Source organism: Sus scrofa, chromosome 7 (genome assembly GCF_054392235.1).
Source record: "Sus scrofa isolate SSC_HxYL_T2T_F1_AM1 chromosome 7, Sscrofa_HxYL_maternal_Yorkshire_Landrace_v2.0, whole genome shotgun sequence".
Taxonomy (NCBI): Eukaryota; Metazoa; Chordata; class Mammalia; order Artiodactyla; family Suidae; genus Sus; species Sus scrofa.
In genome coordinates, this window is record NC_139389.1 from 101,855,209 (window position 1) to 101,873,864 (window position 18,656).

At 36.7% G+C, this 18,656-nt stretch overlaps 1 protein-coding gene across 47 annotated transcripts in view; it reads left to right on the forward strand.

Moving 5' to 3' along the window:
- GPHN (gephyrin) overlaps positions 1–18,656 on the forward strand; it is a 567,426-nt gene that overhangs the window by 445,169 nt on the left and 103,601 nt on the right. For all 47 annotated transcript variants that reach the window (NM_001243302.1, XM_084966151.1, XM_084966156.1 and 44 more), the window contains 1 exon segment: positions 2,800–2,937. In NM_001243302.1, coding sequence (NP_001230231.1) covers positions 2,800–2,937 — 138 coding nt within the window.

Here is an 18,656-nt window from a genome sequence, read left to right on the forward strand (position 1 = left end):
TTAACCTGCTGAACTACAACAGGAACTCCAAAATTTTTTTTCATATTTACCACTAAATAATCTCCAAGGTCCTTCAACTTTGGAAATTTTGTGGTTTTGTTTTGTTTTGTATTGTTTTGTCTTTTTAGGGCTGCACCCATGGCGTATGGAAGTTCCCAGGCAAGGGGTCCAATTAGAGCTGTAGCTCCCAGCCTACACCACAGCCACGGTAACACGGATCTGAGCGTGTTTGCAACCTACACCACAGCTCATGGCAACGCCAGATCCTTAACCCACTGAGCAAGGCTAAGGATCAAACCCACGTCCTCATGGATACTAGTCAGGTTCATTACCACTGTACCACGACAGGAAGTCCTGGAAATTTTGTAATTGCCCATGAGGAGAAATAAGAATAAGCATATTGTATGTCTTTTTCTTTGACTATTTATGACAATGTCATTTGTCTTAGAATGGAAACTCTTTGGGACAGTACCTATAAGTCAATTCAGTGAATATGTCTGAAGCAGCTGCTGGGTTTAGTTTAAAATTATTAAACTAAATTTAATAAAGTGCAGTGACCAGGAATTTATAGACTACTGAGGGATATATACAATCACTATAAAATGGATTAAAGAAATGGTAACTTACTTGTTTCACCTATCAGAAGTCTGGAGGCAGGCAGTCCAGGACATGTACAGCAGCTCAACATGGTCAAGAGACTCTGGCTCTTTTTCTTCTCATGTTTCTAATACTTACTGTCTGGATTTGCATCCTCATGGTTGAAAAACAGCTATGGCATCTCCCAGTATCTCCCATATTCCAAGTAGAAAGATAGAAGGACTAAAGCTTTCTCCTCTTAAAGCTTTATCTCTTTATCTTTTTTATTTGTAGTAGGAAGCCTGTCCCCAGAGGCTTCTTCCTACATCTCATTAGCAGGAACTATATCACATGGCCAGTCTTTGCTGAAAAGTGGCTCGGGAAGAAAGGAGTTGTAGATAGCAGTTGCAATAGCCAAGCAACAGCGTTTGCAGTTACTTTTTTGGGAACAGACCTTTGAGATTCCAAAGAAAAGGCCAAGTAGTTATGCATGAGGATATTGTACTCTAAGATGTCCCTTTTTGTCATTAAATGATTCATTTATTAATTCAACAAATGTTTGGTTTTTATTGCCTAATATGTGCCAGATACTTTTAGATGTTAGGGAAAACAACAGTGAATAAAAAAGACCGAGTTTCTGCTATCATGGAGCTTACACTCCACTTAGAAGAAGGTTATAAACAAATAAATATAAAATATATATTATAGGTATATAGATACAAATATTCGTGTGTGTGTGTGTGTGTGTATTCATGAAGAAAAGTACAGTAGGGCAAGGAGAAGAGAGGGTGATGGTAGATAATATTCTGTAAAGGATATTCAACAGGCCTCTGTGATGTGATATTTTAGCAAAGACCGGAAAGAATGAGGGATGAATCAAACCATAATATCTGGTCCAAGTATAGGAAATGGCAAGTGTGAAGAACCTGAAGAGAGATGTACTTGGCATGCTCAAGGACAGGCAAGGAACCATTACGGCTAGACCACATTGAACAAGGGGGAAATGAGAGGAGAAGAGAACAGCGTGGGCTATAATATGTTGGGCTTTGGAGGCCAGAGCAAAGATGTTACTGAATGAAATGGTAAGTCATTTAAGGGTTGTGAGCCAGGGATTAGCACAATTCAACTTACAACTTAAAAGGACCACTTTAACTACTGTGTGGAGAATAAATTGTAATGGAACAAGAGTAGAAGCAGGGAGACCAGTTAGGATGCTATTTAATTTCCCAGGAAATAAATGATAGTTCTAATTATTGTAGTAATTATGGAAACATTGAATAATAATCAGATTCTAGAAATATTTTGATGGTAGTTTAGGTACTGTTCTAACAAAAATAGAAGAGTCAAGGCTATCACCAAGGTTTTGGGTTAATAACTGAGTGAATGGAGTTTCTGTTTACTGAGATGGGAATTGCAGGAGATTAAGACATCACATGGGTAGGTTAGGAGGGTGGGGAATTAAGAGGTTGATTGTGGACAAGTTAGATTTGAATTGCCTATTGCACATTCAGGTACATGTTTGATGATTGTAAGTTTGTAGCTATTTACTCTTATCAACCAGCTATTTGGATGATATACAAACCTAGAATGAAGGTAGAAATTGGGATTGGAGATATAAAATTAGGAGTTTTAATGTATGGGTGATATTAATGCCATGAGACTAGATAAGTTTACATAGGGACTAAGTAATTATATTTTTCCATGACTTTTTTTAGAGGAAAGAAAATTTCCTATGAAATTCTGAATAAATTAAAGCTTATGTATTTCATTTCACTAACTAGCTCATTAAGTGTTCCAAGTTTAGTATAGTAGTTAAGGGCATGGACTCTGAAGCCAGGCTACCTGGGTTTGAATCCTGGCTCTTCTGTTTCTGGCTTTGTGATTTAGGCCAAGATATGGAAACCTCTTTCTCCTCATCTGTAAATAAGGGTAATAAAGCCCGTATAGGTTGTTATGAAAATTAATTAAAATAGTGCCATGACACATATAGTAAGCACTCAAAAAAGGACAAATTTCACCAACTTTTGACGTAATGTAAATTTCCTAACTTGATTTAATGTTCCACCAAAGCAGGCCATATTTCAGAAGCAGGAGAAAGTTTCTCACCTTGTAGTCTTCATTTCTAGACATCTGAAATTGAGAATTGTTGATATTTTAAAGCCTTTCCCACTTTTTAATCAGTGTTTCAGCATCATATTCTTAGTCAGTTATCTTCCTGTTTAGGTCACAGTGCTGTCGATATCACCAAGGTGGCTAGAAGACACCGCATGTCTCCTTTTCCTCTAACATCAATGGACAAAGCTTTCATCACAGTCTTGGAGATGACTCCGGTGCTTGGGACAGAAATCATCAACTACCGAGGTACTGTTACATTTGCCCATTGCGGTTTTGTTTTGTTTGTTTGTTTGTTTGTTTTGGTGGGTTTTTTGTTTTTGTCTCTTTTCATTTTAGGGCCACAATCTTCTTTTTAGGCTTATGGGAGTTCCAGGCTAGGGATAGAATCAGAGCTTATAGCTGTTGGTCTATGCTACAGCCACAACAACGCCAGAAACAAGCCACGTCTGCGACCTACACCACAGCTCACAAAAACACCAGAAACTTAACCCATTGAATGAGGCCAGGGATCAAACCTGCATCTTCATGGATACTAGTCAGATTCGTTTCTGCTGAGCCAAGATGGGAACTTCCAGAAAAAAATTTAATAATACTTTACATGTTATAAAAATAAGTTAACCATCCCTGGCCTCTTGTAACATCAAGGTAGTTTCTGTTAACATCGGTCCTTAGAAAAATCTCACTCTGATGCCAACTCACATTTAAAAAGAACCTCCATCCTTTTAAAACAGAACTGGAAACGGCCATTTCTATTTCTCCTCTAGGAAAAAAATAAGGCTGTCAGATGGATTCTCTTTTCCGTTCATGTGCTTGTTTCCCCTTCATTTGTTCATCAAATCAGTTGTCACTCATAAGTAAGCAGACATTTTATGGATGATTAACTTCCTTGTCAAGTGTTTCCACCCATGATGATTAAAAATAATAGTTAAGTTTGCATTCAACCTTTGAGTTGGATCAAACTCGATTTTTAATGCAAAAGATAGTCATAATTAAACCTCCTAGGCATTTTCATTAGGTGCTTAGAAAACACCACCATTTATAGAAACATAATTCAATTTGCTTAACAAATATTTATTAAAAATGTACTAAATGCCAGATACTATGTTAATTCTTAGATATGCAAAGATGAAAAAAACAAAACCCCCCTGCCTCATGGATCTCACTGTATAATACAGGAGAGAGACAGGTCAACAGTGTAGTACTTAACTCTTTTATTGGCTTTTTTGTAAGCTTGACTGCCTTTGTCACTTCCTTAGGTATGAACTTCTTTAGAGTGTTTGCCTTTGGCCTTTTTCAGATCTTAACACATTCACTTCAGATAACTTCATGAATGCCAGTTGTTTCAAATACCACCTATGAAGTGATTTCTAAATCTATATCTTTGCCCAGACATTGTATGAGCTCCAGACTTATACAACAGATATATACCTGCTGCTAGTAGATTTAACATGACCAATACTAAACTTATTTCTTTACTTCTACAATACTCATTTCCTCTGCATCCTCTTGAATCCGTCCCTTGTTTGCCATTCCTACTGCTATCATTTTAATTTAGGTCTCTATTATCAACTTCCTGGATTATTGTAACAGACTTACCTTCCCCATCTTCCCTTCTGTTTTCCAATTTGATACCAAAGCAATCTATTTGAATGGAAAATTTAATGTTATTGTTCCTACATACAATTTGTCAGTATTCTTCTTCATAACTTCCAGATAAAATCCAGACTCCTTGATATGTCACAAAAGGCCCTTGGTAATCTAATTTCTTCCTACTTTTTTTAGTTTTTTTCTCTTAGTTCCTTCTCATCTGAACTTGCTTTTCCCTAAACTTGCCATGCAGTTTCTTACTTGTTATTATCTTTCCTCTAGGCCTTTGCCTATACTGTCATTTGCTTGGAACAGTTTTATCCTACTTCTCTGCCTGTCCGCTATGTATTTTTTTCCAGCCTTATTAAGGCATAATTAACAAATTTAAATTGTATGTATTTAAAGTATATAACATGATGGTTTAATCATCATATACATCGTGAAATAATTACCATAAGCAAGCTAATTAATACATCCGTCCTCGTAGTTATTGTGTGTTGGTGACACTTAAGATTTTCTCTCAGCATATTTCAGGTATACAATACAGCATTATTAACTATATAGTCACCATGCTGTACATTAGATCCCCAGAATTTACTCATCTTATAAGCGAAAGTTTGTACCCTTTGACGAACATTTCCCCATTCCCCCAGTACATGTTTTCTAAGATTAAACTTAAGAAGCTTGGGAGTTCCTATCATGGCTCAGCAGTAACGAACCTGACTAGTACTCATGAAGGTGCAGGTTCGATTCCTGGCCTCCCTGGATGGGTTAAGGATCGGCATTGCTGTGGCTGTGGTGTAGGCCGGCAGCTACAGCTCGATTTGACCCCTAGCCTGAATGTCCATGTGCCGTGGGTTCGGCCCTAAAAAGAGAAAAAAAAAAGAAGCAGCAGCTTGGGAGTTGCCTTCGTGGCTCAGCAGTTAACAAACCTGACTAGGATCCATGAGGATGCAGGTTCAATCCCTGGCCACACTCAGTGGGTTAAGGATCCGGGGTTGCCATGAGCTGTGATATAGGTCACAGACATGGTGTTGATGTGGCAGTGGCTGGCAGCTGTAGCTCCAATTCGACCCCTGGCCTAGGAACTTCCATAAGCCCTGGGTGCGGTCTTAAACAAAAGCAAAAAACTAAAAAACAAAAAACAAACAAACAAAAAAAACTTAAGAAGCTTTTCCTTCTTGAAGACATTCCTGATGTCCACTTCTCCCTTTCCCCAAATGGGTTAAGTATCCTTCATCCATGTCCCAATAGCACTTTTTTCATATGTTTTATAATAGAAATGATTGGCATATTTGATTACTCTGTTATAAATGCCCTAATAAATAACATGGGTATAAAAAGCAGAGTGATCTAAGTGTGAATCACTATAAATTGAATTGTCATGAGTCAAATATGGCCTATAATTCTCTTACTGAAAAAGGAGATTTCTTCCCAGAAAAAGGATTAGAAACTCATTCTCACTATTCTTTATACCTCTTCTACAGGTATGTTTGCATTTGAATGAGCAAACCTTCGTAATCATTTTGACTTCAGTCAGACGCACCTCAAATTATTGAATTTCATTCATTAGTCACTAAGTAGAAAAAGTATGAGGGGTGAGGAGGACTGAAAGGCCTTCATAGTTCTCTGAAACCCCAAATAATTTGTCAGTGGTCCATAACCACTGAAACTGTGAGACAGTTTGCTACTGTAACATCTCTAAAATTATTTTTATATGTCTGTGAAGGTTCAACAATAATCCCAGAAAACTAAGAATAAATCATATATGCAGAAGTGTTGGAAGTGATGCTCTCAAGGTCATAGACATAAGGTAACTGTCTGAAGGAATTTTACAGTGGAACATAGGAAATACTTATAATATTATAATAGGAAGGTAACTTGGAGATCAAGTTGTCTCTCTCACTTTAAAGACAAGGGAAATTAGGACCAAAGAGGCATAATAATGGTCTTAGAGTTAGATAGTTATGACTGAAAGCAGCTAGAACCTAGGATTCTTGACTCCTAGTCTGCTCTCCATTCCATTGCAGCACAATACATCTCAACTCAGTATGAAAATTATTCTTCTAAAAAAAGTGCCTAGATGAGCATGTCTGTATAAAGTGTACTGTTTGTTTTAGTCTGTTTTGACTGCAGATGAATTTCCTGTTATCTCTGGTCTGTCCTTTAGCATATCTACTATTTTCAGCTCCTATCTGTAAGCAAGGCCTTTCAGGAGCAAGCACTCCACTGATTATAAATACTTTCCTTTGGTTTACTGGGAGAGGTATGTCAGTAGAAGATAATATTTGTAAATTGCCATTTATAGTTCATCTTCTTTGCTTATAAAATGCATGACATGAATAAAATACAAATTCACATTTGATACAGTACTAGCTACTGTAAGGCAGATTAAAATATTTTAGAATCCTGTGTAATTCCCAATATCTTTCTGTTAACAATGGAAAAACTATGAGATTTGAATAGAAAGGATTTCACTTTCTTTTTTTTTTTTATACTGCACAGCAAGGTGACCCAGTTACACATACATGTATACATTCTTTTTTCTCACATTATCATGCTCCATCGTAAGTGACTAGACATAGTTCCCAGTGCTGTATAGCAGGATCACATTCTTATCCATTCCAAAGGCGATAGTTTGCGTCTATTAACCCCAAATTCCCAATATGCTTTCTTAGGAGCATTATTTTATAAGCTCTAGGCTTTTTTCCAAAGATTTCATGACCAAAGACTTTAGCATCTCTGACTTGGGATTTTTGTATTTCCACAAAAGACTTAAGCAGTTCTAGCCAAGGAATTTTAAATGTTGCTGAACTCAATTTAAAGCAGTGAATTGTTCCTTTTAGAATTTTATGCATAAAAGGAGGTATGAAATAGGAAGATTAGTCTACCTGGTTGTGACATACGGATCATTAAGCCAATGTTATAGGTCTTGTTCCTTTGTAAGTGAGTTAATTTTGCTCAATTATATAACTGTTAAAATAACTCCCCCACACAAGGGGGCTTCGTGAGTGCCTGAATAGCCATAATTTCTAGTTGAGAAGTTACTGCTGCCTGGCTCATTTTCTAAATCACCTGCCCAAAGTTTATTCAACACTAATACTTGGGCACCACCTATGGGCAAAGAAGAAGAGATGGTTTAGTGTCTATATAAGTATATGTATGAAGGAGAGCCTGTCCCATGTGATGAAATAATTTGCAGCACTACTGCATACTAAGTCCCCAAGTAAATCGTCTGGTAAGATGTTAAATGAATCTAATATTGACTGCTTGGAAGAGCTCTCCATTGCCTAATCCCTGAACCCTACTGAGGGATATGGATGTAGTTGCTTGTTTAGTAAAGAGTTTATCTGACATTTTTTTCCTTCAATTCTCTTCTATTTGCTGCCAGCTAGGAGCCCTTGCCATTTTCCAATCAACTGCATACTTCTCTTCAAATCCTTTCCCTTGCCTTAGGCTTTTAGAAAAAGATTTGAGGTAATACACGTCTTTCTCTTTGAGATTAAAATTCTGTTGGTAAGTTAACTTGACGCCAACTCCAAAAGCAGAACTAATCCAGTAGGAATATAATTTACTCTAAAGATAGAAACCTCTATATTTAATGTGAGTCCAAAATTTAATCTGGCCAATTTTCTATTATTAGATTTATATTGATAATCTTAAGTATAAAGCTGTTTTTTCTTTCCAGATAAAATGTTTTCTTTTTCTTTCCAAGATATTTCAAAGACCAGATGGTATAAGTGTGCTTCAAATATGACTTTTCTTGACTCTTCTAAATATAGTTACATGTTAAAGTGAAAGATATTGTCTTTTAAAAAAAACTCTTATTCTTGCCCTTTATTGAAATACAATTCACTTACCATAAAATTCACCCACTTTAAGTATACAGTTCAGAGGTTTTTAGTATATTCACAAATCTGTACAACCATTGCCACAGTCAGTTTTAGAACATATTCATCACCTCAAGAAGAATCCCCATTCCCTTTAGCTATCATCCTCCTCCTATCCCCTGAGCCTACCATTCAGCCTTAAGAAAACACTCGCCTACTTTATGTATCTATAGACTCACCTATTCCGGATATTTCATATGAAGTGATCATATAATATGTGGTCTTTTGTTACTGGCTTCTCCTATCTAGCATACTATTTTCAAGGTTCATGCATGTTGTAACATGTCTCAGTATCTTGTTCCTTTTCTAAAAAGTTAATGGAGGAGTTCCTGTCGTGGCTCAGTGTTAACGAATCCGACTAGGAACCATGAGGTTGCGGGTTCCATCCCTGGCCTCACTCAGTAGGTTAAGGATCCAGCGTTGCCGTGAGCTGTGGTGTAGTTTTCAGATGCGGCTCGGATCCCATGTTGCTGTGGCTCTGGCGTAGGCCGACAGCTACAGCTCCGCTTAGACCCCTAGCCTGGGAACCTCCATATGCCATGGGAGCAGCCCTAGAAAAGGCAAAAAGACAAACAAACAAATAAAAAGTTAATGGAGTAAAAAACATGTAACAAAATTTATCATCTTAACCATTAATTGTACTGTTCAGTGGCATTAAGTATATTCACGTTGTTGTACAAAACTTTTTCATACTGAATATCTGGAACTTTGTTCGTTAAACAACTCCCTTTACCCTCCTCATCTCAGCCCCTGGTAACCACCATTCTACTTTCTAAGGATTTGGCTTAGCATAATGTCCTCAAGGTGTATCCTTGGGTTGCTTCTACCTCTTGGGTATTATGAACGGCACTACTATGAGCAGGGGTATGAAAATATCTCTTCAAGACCCTGCTTTCAATTTTTTTGGATATATACTCCAAAAGAAGTAAGATTAGATCATGTAGTAGTTCTATCTTTAATTTTTTTGACGAGACTTCTGTTTTTCATAGTGGTTGCACTGTTCTGCAATCCCACCAACAGTACCTAAGAGTTCATGTTTCCACATTCTCAACATTTGTGTTTTTCTGATTTTTTTTTTCTGTCTTTTTGTCTTTTTTTAGGGCCACACCTAAGGCATATGGAGGTTCCCAGTCTTGGGGTCTAATTGGAGCTGTAGCCACCGGCCTATATCACAGCCACAGCAACCCTATCTGAGCTGCATCTGCGACCTACACCACAGCTCACGGCAACACCAGATCCTTAACCCACAGAGCGAGGCCAGGGATCAAACCTACAACCTCATGGTTCCCAGTCAGATTCGTTTCCACTGTGCCACGACAGCAACTCCCTGATTTTTTGTTGTTGTTGTTATTAACCAATTATTGGCTATGAGGTGATATCTCGTGGTTTTGATTTGCATTTCTCTAATAATTAGTGATGTAGAACATCTTTTCATATGCTTCTTAGCTATTTATACATCATATTTGGAGAATTGTCTTTTCAAGTCCTTTCCTATTTAAAAAAATTTTTTTAATTGATGTATAGGTAATTTACAATGTTGTGAGAGTTTCAAGTAGACAGAAAAGTGATTCAATTGTATACTTTTTTCTTTTTCAGATTCTTTTCCATTATAGGTTATTAAAAGATACTGACTATAGTTACCTGTGCTGTACAGTGTCCTTGTTGTTTACCTATTTTATACAGAAGTTTGAATATGTTAATCTCAAATTCCTAATTTACTATCCCCTTTGATAACTGTAAGTTTGTTTTCCATGTCTGAGTCTATTTCTGTCTCATCAATAAGTTCATTGGTATCGTTTCTTTTTGGTTCTACATATAAGTGATATATGATGGTGTCTTTAATTTACTTCACTTAATATCTCTAGGTCCATCTATGTTGCTTCAAATTTTTTATTTCATTCTCTTTCATGGCTGAGTAATATTATTTGTGTGTGTGTCTCCCTGTGTGTGTACATCTCTTCATCCATTCCTTTGTCAGTGAATATTTAGGTTGCTTCCACGTCTTAGTTGTTGTAAATAGTGTTGCTATGAACATAGGGGTACGTGTATCTTTTTGAATTGGAGTCTTCTCTGGATATTATGCCCAGGAGTAGAATTGTAGGATCATATGGTAACTCCGTTTTTAGCCTTTTAAACAACCTCCATAGTGTTCTCCACAGTTTCCATTCCCACCAACAGGGTAGGAGGTTTCCTTTTTCTCCGCATCTTCTCTAGCATTTGTTGCTCGTAGACTTTTTAATGATGGCTATTCTGATTAGTGTGAGGTGATACCTCATTGTAGTTTTGAATTTCATTTCTCTAATAATTAGTAATATTGAGCATCTTTTCATGGGCCTATTGGCCAACGTTATATCTTCTTTGGGGAAATGCCTATTTAGGTCTTCTGCCTGTTTGGGGATTGGGCTTTTTTAATATTAAGTTGTATGAGATTTTTGTGTATTTTGGAAATTTATCCTTTGTCAGTACCATCATTTGCAAATATTTTCTCCCAGTTCATTTTGTTTATGGTTTCCTTTGCTGTATAAAAGCTTGTACATTTAATTAGGTCCCATTTGTTGGCTGGTTTTTGTTTTTGTTTTTGTTTTTGTTTTTTACTTTCATTACTTTAGGAGGTGAATCCAAAAAGATACTGCTGTGACTTATGTCAAAGAGTATTCTGTTTTCCTCTAAGAGTTTTATAGTATTCAGTCTTATATTGAGGTCTGTTATCCATTTTGTTTATTTTTGTATATGGTGTTAGTGTTCTACTTTCATTCTTTTATATGTTGCTGGTCCAGTTTTCCTAGCACCACTTATTGAAGAGACTGTCTTTTTTTCATTGTATAGTCTTGCCTCCTTTGTCATAGATTAATTGACCATAGGTGTGTGGGTTTATTTCTGGCTTTACATCCTGCTGCATTGATCTATATGTCTGTTTTTGTGCCAGTACCATATCGTTTTGATTACTGTAGCTTTGTAGTAAAGTATAAAGTCAGGGATCCTGAATCTTCCAGCTCTGTTCTTCTTTCTCAAGATTGTTTTGGCTCTTTGGAGTCTTTTGTGTATTTCCATACAAATTTAAATTGCTTTTGTTATAATTCTGTGAAGAATACCATTGGTAATTTGATAAGAGTTGCACTGACTCTGTAGATTGCCTTGTGTAGTATGGTCATTTAAACAATTTTAATTCTTCCATTCCAAGAACATGGTATATATTTCCATATGTTTGTGTCAACTTCAATTTCTTTCATCAGTATCATATAGTTTTTGGAGTATAGGTCTTTTGCCCTCTTATATAGGTTTATTCCTAGGTATTTTATTCTTTTTGATGCAGTGGTAAATGGGATTGTTTCCTTAGTTCTCTCTTTCTGATCTTCCATTGTTAGTGTATAGAAATGCAACATATTTCTTTATATTAATTTTGTATCCAACAGTGTTACCAAAAAATTGATTAACTCTCATAGTTTTCTGGTAGCATCTTTAGAATTTTCTGAATAGCATCATGTCATCTGCAGACTGTGAAAACTTTACTACTTCTTTTCCAATCTGGGTCCCTTTTTCTTCACTGATTGCTGTGGCTAAGAACTTCCGAAACTATGTTGAATAAAAATGGAAAGAGTGGGTATCCTTGTCTTGTTCCTGATCTTAGAAGAAAGACTTTCAACTTTTCACCATTGTATATGTTAGCTGTGGGTTTAGCCTTTATTATGTTGAGATAGGTTCCCTCTGTTGCCCACTTTCTGGAGAGTTTGTATCATAAATGGTGGTTGTGGGCTCAGGGAAACTTTAGCCAGACTGTCCACTGGAGAGTGGGACTGTATCCCCACCTAGTTCATTGAATTGGCCCGAGCTGTCCCAGCACTGGAGCCTACAAGCTGTTGGGTGCAGCCAGGTCTTGGTGCCAAAATGTCAACCTCTAGAAGCACTCACACAGATGAATGATCCCAAGGATGTCTTCCGTAAGTGTCAAAGTGCCCAGGGTGAACTGCAACTGCCCCCTACCTCCCAAGGAGACCATCCAAGACCAGCAGGTAGGTCAGACCTAGGCTTCTAACAAATTAATGCTTTTGCTTTTAATCCTGGTGCTCATGATATTTTTTTGTGTGTGCACCCTTCAAGAATACAGTCTCTCTTTCCCCTGATCCTATGGATCTCCTGCCATCAAGCCCTGCTAGCCTTCAAAGCCAAGTGCTTGGGGGCTCCTCTTCCTAATGCTTTTCCTCTTTTTAATTGGCTATCTTTTTTCGTTATTTGTTTCGAAGCTGTAGGAGTTATTTATATATTCAGAATACTAACCTGTTATCAAACACATGATTTGCAAATATTTCTCATTTTGAAGATTGCCTTTTCATTCTATTAATTATGTCCTTTGATGCATAAAAGTTTTTAAGTTTGATATTATCCCTTGTGTCTATTTTTGCTTTAATTGCCTGTGCTTTTGGTGTCATACTCAAGAAATTATTGCCAAATCCAATGTCATGAAGCCTCTCCTCAGTGTTTTCTTCCAAGAGTTTTGCAGTTGCAGGTTTTATGTTAGGTCTTTAATCCATTTTGAGTTAAATTCTGTATATGGTGGAAGACAAGAGTCTAACTTCATTCTTTAGAAATTAATTATCCAGTTTCCCAACACAATTTGTTGAAAAAGCTGTCCTTTCCCCATTGAGTGGTCCTGACACTCTTATCAGAGGTCATTTGACCATATATGCGAGTGCTTATTTCTGAGCTCTGTATTCTATTCCATTTGTATTAGACAGAGTTCTCCAGAGAAACAGAACAAACAATTCATAAAGGAAGATATTTATTGTGAAGAATTGGCTCACATGATTATGAAGGCTGATAACTCACCTGCCACTTGCGAGCTGGAGACCTAGGAAAGCTGGTGTTATAATTCCAGTCTAAGTCTGCAGGCCTTCAAACCAAGGGAGTAATGGTATAAAGCCCATCCTAAGGCAGAAGAATTCCAATATCCAAGATCAAATAGGCAGGCAAGAAGCAAATGGGGCAGATTTTTCCTCTATCTTTTGTTCTATTCAGATGCCCAATGGATAGGACGATTCCACCCACAATGGGGACAGTAGTATACTTTATTGATTCCACCAGTTCAAATGCTAATCCCTTCTGGGAAACCTCTCACAAATATACCCAGAAATAATGTTTAATATGAGTATCTCATGGTCAGTCAAAATGACACATAAAACTGTCACGCCATTGTTCTGTTTTTCTGTCTTTATGCCAGTGCCATCTGTTTTGATTACTGCAGCTTTGTAATATGTTGTGAAATCAGGAAGTGTCTTACAACTTTGCTTTTTTCAGAATTGGTTTGGCTGCTCAGGGTCTCTTGAAATTCCATATGAATTTTAGGATGAATTTTTGTATTTCTGCAAAAAAAAATGTCATTTGCTTGTTGATTGAGATTACATTGAATCTATAGGTGGCTTTGGGTGGTAAGGGCATGAAGAATATTATGTCTTTCAATCCATGAACAAAGGATGTCTTTCCACTTATTTGTGTCTCCTTTAATTTCTTTCAGCAATGTTTTATAGCCTCCATTAGTATCATACTCCTTTTTTATGGCCAAGTAATATTTCATTTTATGTGTATACCACATTTTATTTCACTTAGAGGAGAGGAGACTGAGTGGGGAATAATGAGAATAGAAGTTAGAAGACGTGTTTCTCTATTTTATGTATTCCTTGGGTGACGTTTGTTCTGTTTGATTGATATGACCTTTTTCTCTATTTACCTGACATTTCCCTCCTTAGTCCTAATCATTAATGTACTTATTCATTGACTCACTCATTCAAAAAACATTTATTCAGTGCCTTTTAAGTACCAAACTCTGTGCTTGGTACTGGAATACAATGATGAGTAAGATGTGCCATGGCAACAAGGAATTCACAACCTGATGGAGAAGTCAAGATAGTTTCACGAACAATCATAATATAATGTGAAAAATATACAACAGATGGAAACAAATGTTTTACATTATAAAAACTAAGTACAATATCTCCAAACCAGTTTATATCTTGTCACTAAGCAAGTTCCTAAAAAGCAGAATCTCATTATCTCTGAAGTGGCTTAAGCACTGCTGGGAGGTTAACTTGAGGTCATTACTCTGCTTGAAAATCCTTCATTGGATTCCCTTTTTCACAAGATAAAGTTCTGCTTCTGTTATCTAAAATACCCCCCCCACCTCAACTTGCTTCTTATTTATCCTTTAGAACTCAGCTTAGATGTCATCTCATCTAGGAAGATTTTCTTGATGTTCCATACATTCTTATTTAGGCAGAGTTTTTTTTCTGTATGCCTCCCATATATCCTGACATATATCTGTCACTGCCTGTACATACCGTCTTGTAATCATCTCTTTATTTTTCCATATTCTCCTTTATATGTACTGACTACATATGAATTCCTTGAAGAAACCAGCCAGGCCGTTCTTACTAGTATTTTTGTCCCCAGTGTCAAGCATATAGTAGATTTCTAGTGTTTGATGAATGAATAAATAAATCAGTCAGTGAACTAATTTGTCTTGGTTAGAGACAGAAAACCAAAGACATGGTTTGACATCTAAGCTGACACTCGAAGGATGCCTAAGGTTCACTAGAAGGAGAAAAGATGAAATAAAAAAGGCATTCCTGTCCAAGGCAACATTATCTGCAGAGGCGCAGAAATAAGAAAAAGCCCACCATGTTTAATATGTGATAAATCATTCTTTGTATCAGAAACTAGACACTTGTCAGAAATAAAGCTCAATCTCAGTATAAACATTTTCCATATTATGCTAGGCAAGTCTTATGCTACCATTGCAGAATTCTTAGAATAGGATCTGTGTTTTATTTTGTAGCCTAATGAAGATTGGGTAGCTCGTGGCATTTAAACAACTCACTCATAGGATATGGAGGAAAGGGAAACCTTGTACACTGTTGGCAGGAATATAAATTGATGCCACTACTGTGGAAAATAGTATGGAGGTTTCTCAAAAAAACAAAAATAGAACTACCATATGACCCAGCAATTCCACTTGGGCATATATCTGAAAAAAACAAAAATACTATTTAGAAGGATACATGTGCCCCTAATGCTCATGGAATCATTCTTTACAACTGCCAAGATAAGGAAGCAACCTAAATCTCCTTCAACAGATGAATGGATAAAGAAGATGTAATAAACACATACACACAGACAGTGGAATACTAATTAGCCATAAAAAGAATGAAATTTTGCCATTTGCAGCAACACAGACTTGAAGAGCATTATGCTAAGTGAAACAAGTCTGACAGAGAAAGACAAATATTGTATGATATCACTTATATGTGGAATCTAAAAAAATATAACAAACAAGAATCAGATGCAGAGAACAAGCTAGAGGATACCAGTAGGGAGAGGGGAAATACAGTGCTAGAGGAGTAAGAGGTGCAACCTATTAGCTATCAAATAACCTATAAGTGTATATTGTACAACATGAGAAATATAGCCAATATTTTATAATAACTATAAATGGAGTATAACCTTAAAATTGTGAACCACTGTATTGTACACTTGTAACTTTATAAATTTACAGCAACTATACTTCAGTTAATAAATTAATTAACTTATTTATTCTTTGTCCTATGTCCATCTTCTCAGTTCAGAGCTATTATTTGAGCTTCCTAGATTCAAGGGCTTTTTTTTTTTTTTTGTCTTTTTGTCTTTTTGTCTTTTTACCATCTCTTGGGCCACTCCTGCGGCATATGGAGGTTCCCAGGCTAGCAGTCGAATCAGAGCTGTAGCCGCCAGCCTACACCAGAGCCACAGCAACGCGGGATCCAAGCCACATCTGCAACCTACACCACAGCTCACGGCAACGCCGGATCGTCAACCCACTGATCGAGGCCAGGGATTGAACCCGCAACCTCATCATTCCTAGTCGGATTCGTTAACCACTGAGCCACAATGGGAACTCCTCGAGGGCTATTTTTAAGTGTTTATGTGTATGGGAGGGTAGGGGAAGGGGAGGCAATTATTATTGGAAAATTAGAGAACAATTTTTTGAGTTTCCAGAATCTAATTTTATCAAATCATGATTGAGTAGACTCTATACATTAGGAACCTTCCAGAATGGAATTGCACAATAAGATATATGAGTAATTCAGTCATTAAAGTCAGCCAGTACTCTTTTCTCTAAGTTGGCTATCAGTGAGACCTTAGTCAATTTATGTTAAGCTGCTACCATATCTACAACTGTCAGTATCAACAGTCTTTCAAACTTATCATACTAAGTGTTCAACCTCATTCTTCCTGGAATATAGGAATGAAAAGAGCCATGATGAGCATGTATCACTTCTTGGGCTACTGGCGGGGACTTAGGGAGAAAAAAATAACATGTGCTAACGATGGATGCCAGCAATTCTATGTAGGTTTTTGTGGTGGTGGTAACATATACATAAAATAAGATTTACCATTTTAATCATGTTTAACTGTACAGTTCAGTCACATTAAATATGTTTATATTGTTCTGCAACTATCACCACCATCCATCTCCAAAACTTAAGTCCCCAAACTGAGACTTAATACTAATTAAGCAGTAACTCCCTATTTCTTCTTCTCCCCCGCCGATGACAACCACCGTTGTACTTTCTGATGCTATGATTTTGATTTTGAATATTCTAATTACCTCATATAAGTGAAATCATATAATATCTGTCCTTTTGTGACTGGCTTATTTCACTTATATCATAATGTCTTCAAATTTCATCCATATTATAGCACGTCAGAATTTCCTCCCTTTCTAAAGCTGAATAATATTCATATATAGATTCATGTGTTATTTATACATTATATAGAATAATATTCATATATATAATATATTTTTGTGCATATATATGTGTGTGTGTGAGGGGTGAATAACCACATTGTGTTTATTCACCCCTCATTAGACATATGGACATTTGAGTTACTTCCACTTTTTGGCTATTGTGAATAGTGCTACTGTCAGCATGTATGTATCTGTTCAAGTCTCTGCTGTTAATTTTTTGGATATATATACCTATAAATGGAGTTGCTGGATTATATAGTAATTCTATGTTTAATTTTTGAGGAATTACCTTGTAGCTTTTTTAAATGTCAGGGAAATAAAGGGATAACAATACATAGAGGGTATGTAGCTATTATCATTGTAGTAATGATTGAAGTTGTAAGATCTAAATTTCAGTCCTGCCTTAGCCGCCTATAAAATATATGATATGACCTTGGATAAGTGACTAATGTTTAAACTTCTCTTTATTTATCCATAAATTGAATATAATAATGCTTTACTAGATTTTTATGAGGATTAAATGAGATTATATATGTGATATTCCTTAGAAATTTATGAAATGCAATGTAAATACTATATAAACATTTCTTAAACTAACTAGACCAGCTGCCAGAAAAACTCAGCCCTGGTGCTACCTTTGATTATTAACTGCTATTACTGAGCTTTTCCAAATCCCAGCAAAGTTATTCTCTTAGTATCTAAGCTGATATAGCATTTACATTTTCATTCACCACCCCAGATCAGAATAGTTTAGATAAGGAGCTATCCCAGGAGGCTTATTGTGATCCTGGGCAGATGCCATGGGGCTCACTACCAGAGACTCCTTATAGCTTCAGGTTCATTTGGGAGTTAATGTTGTCTATGTGAATATGAACCAGACCCTCTTGTCCCTATTTTGCTTAATATTGCCCATAGCTCTGGGATAGCTCCAGAGCAGTTTCAACCTCCTGGGGGTACCTGCAGCTAGAATATGCTAAGAAGTTCTCCCTTCCAATTCAACTGTTACTCTCCTAAAAGAGAAGAGTCAATATCACTGTCACTGCAGATCAGAATACAAAATTGAAAATCTGTCAGTACTTACTTCTAGTCCTAGGTGGAAACCAGAGGTCCTACATGGCCAAGAAGGACAAAGCTAAAAACAAACAACAAACAAGCAAAAAGACTTACCCATCCAGCTCTGGAAACAATGGGATTTTCTAAATCTATACAAAAATTGTATGTAAATAAAATTCTATACTACTTATAGTATTTGGATTTCATTTTTTTTATTTGTTGTCTTTTTGTCTTTTTAGGGCCACACCTGCGGCATATGGAGATTCCCAGGCTAGGGGTCTAATTGGAGCTATGGCTGCTGGCCTATGCCACAACCACAGCCACACCAGATCCAAGCCACATCTGCGACCTACACCACAGCTCACAGCAACACTGGATCCTTAATCCACTGAGCAAGGTCAGATTCGCTTCCGCTGCACCACAACAGGAACTCCCCAGTATTTGGATTTTATAGCTTGATTTTTTTTTCCCTCCTCTTCTTCCTCCTCTACTAATTTATTATTCTATTGCTTCTTTAAAATAACAACAACAATAACAGTAATAATAAAGACAGATTCTGACTAGAGGATTTAAGGACTTGGTCATGACTCTTGAAACTTTAACTCTTGTTGGCACTAGATCAAACTTCTGAGCTTTAGCCAGATGTGACTGTCATCCAG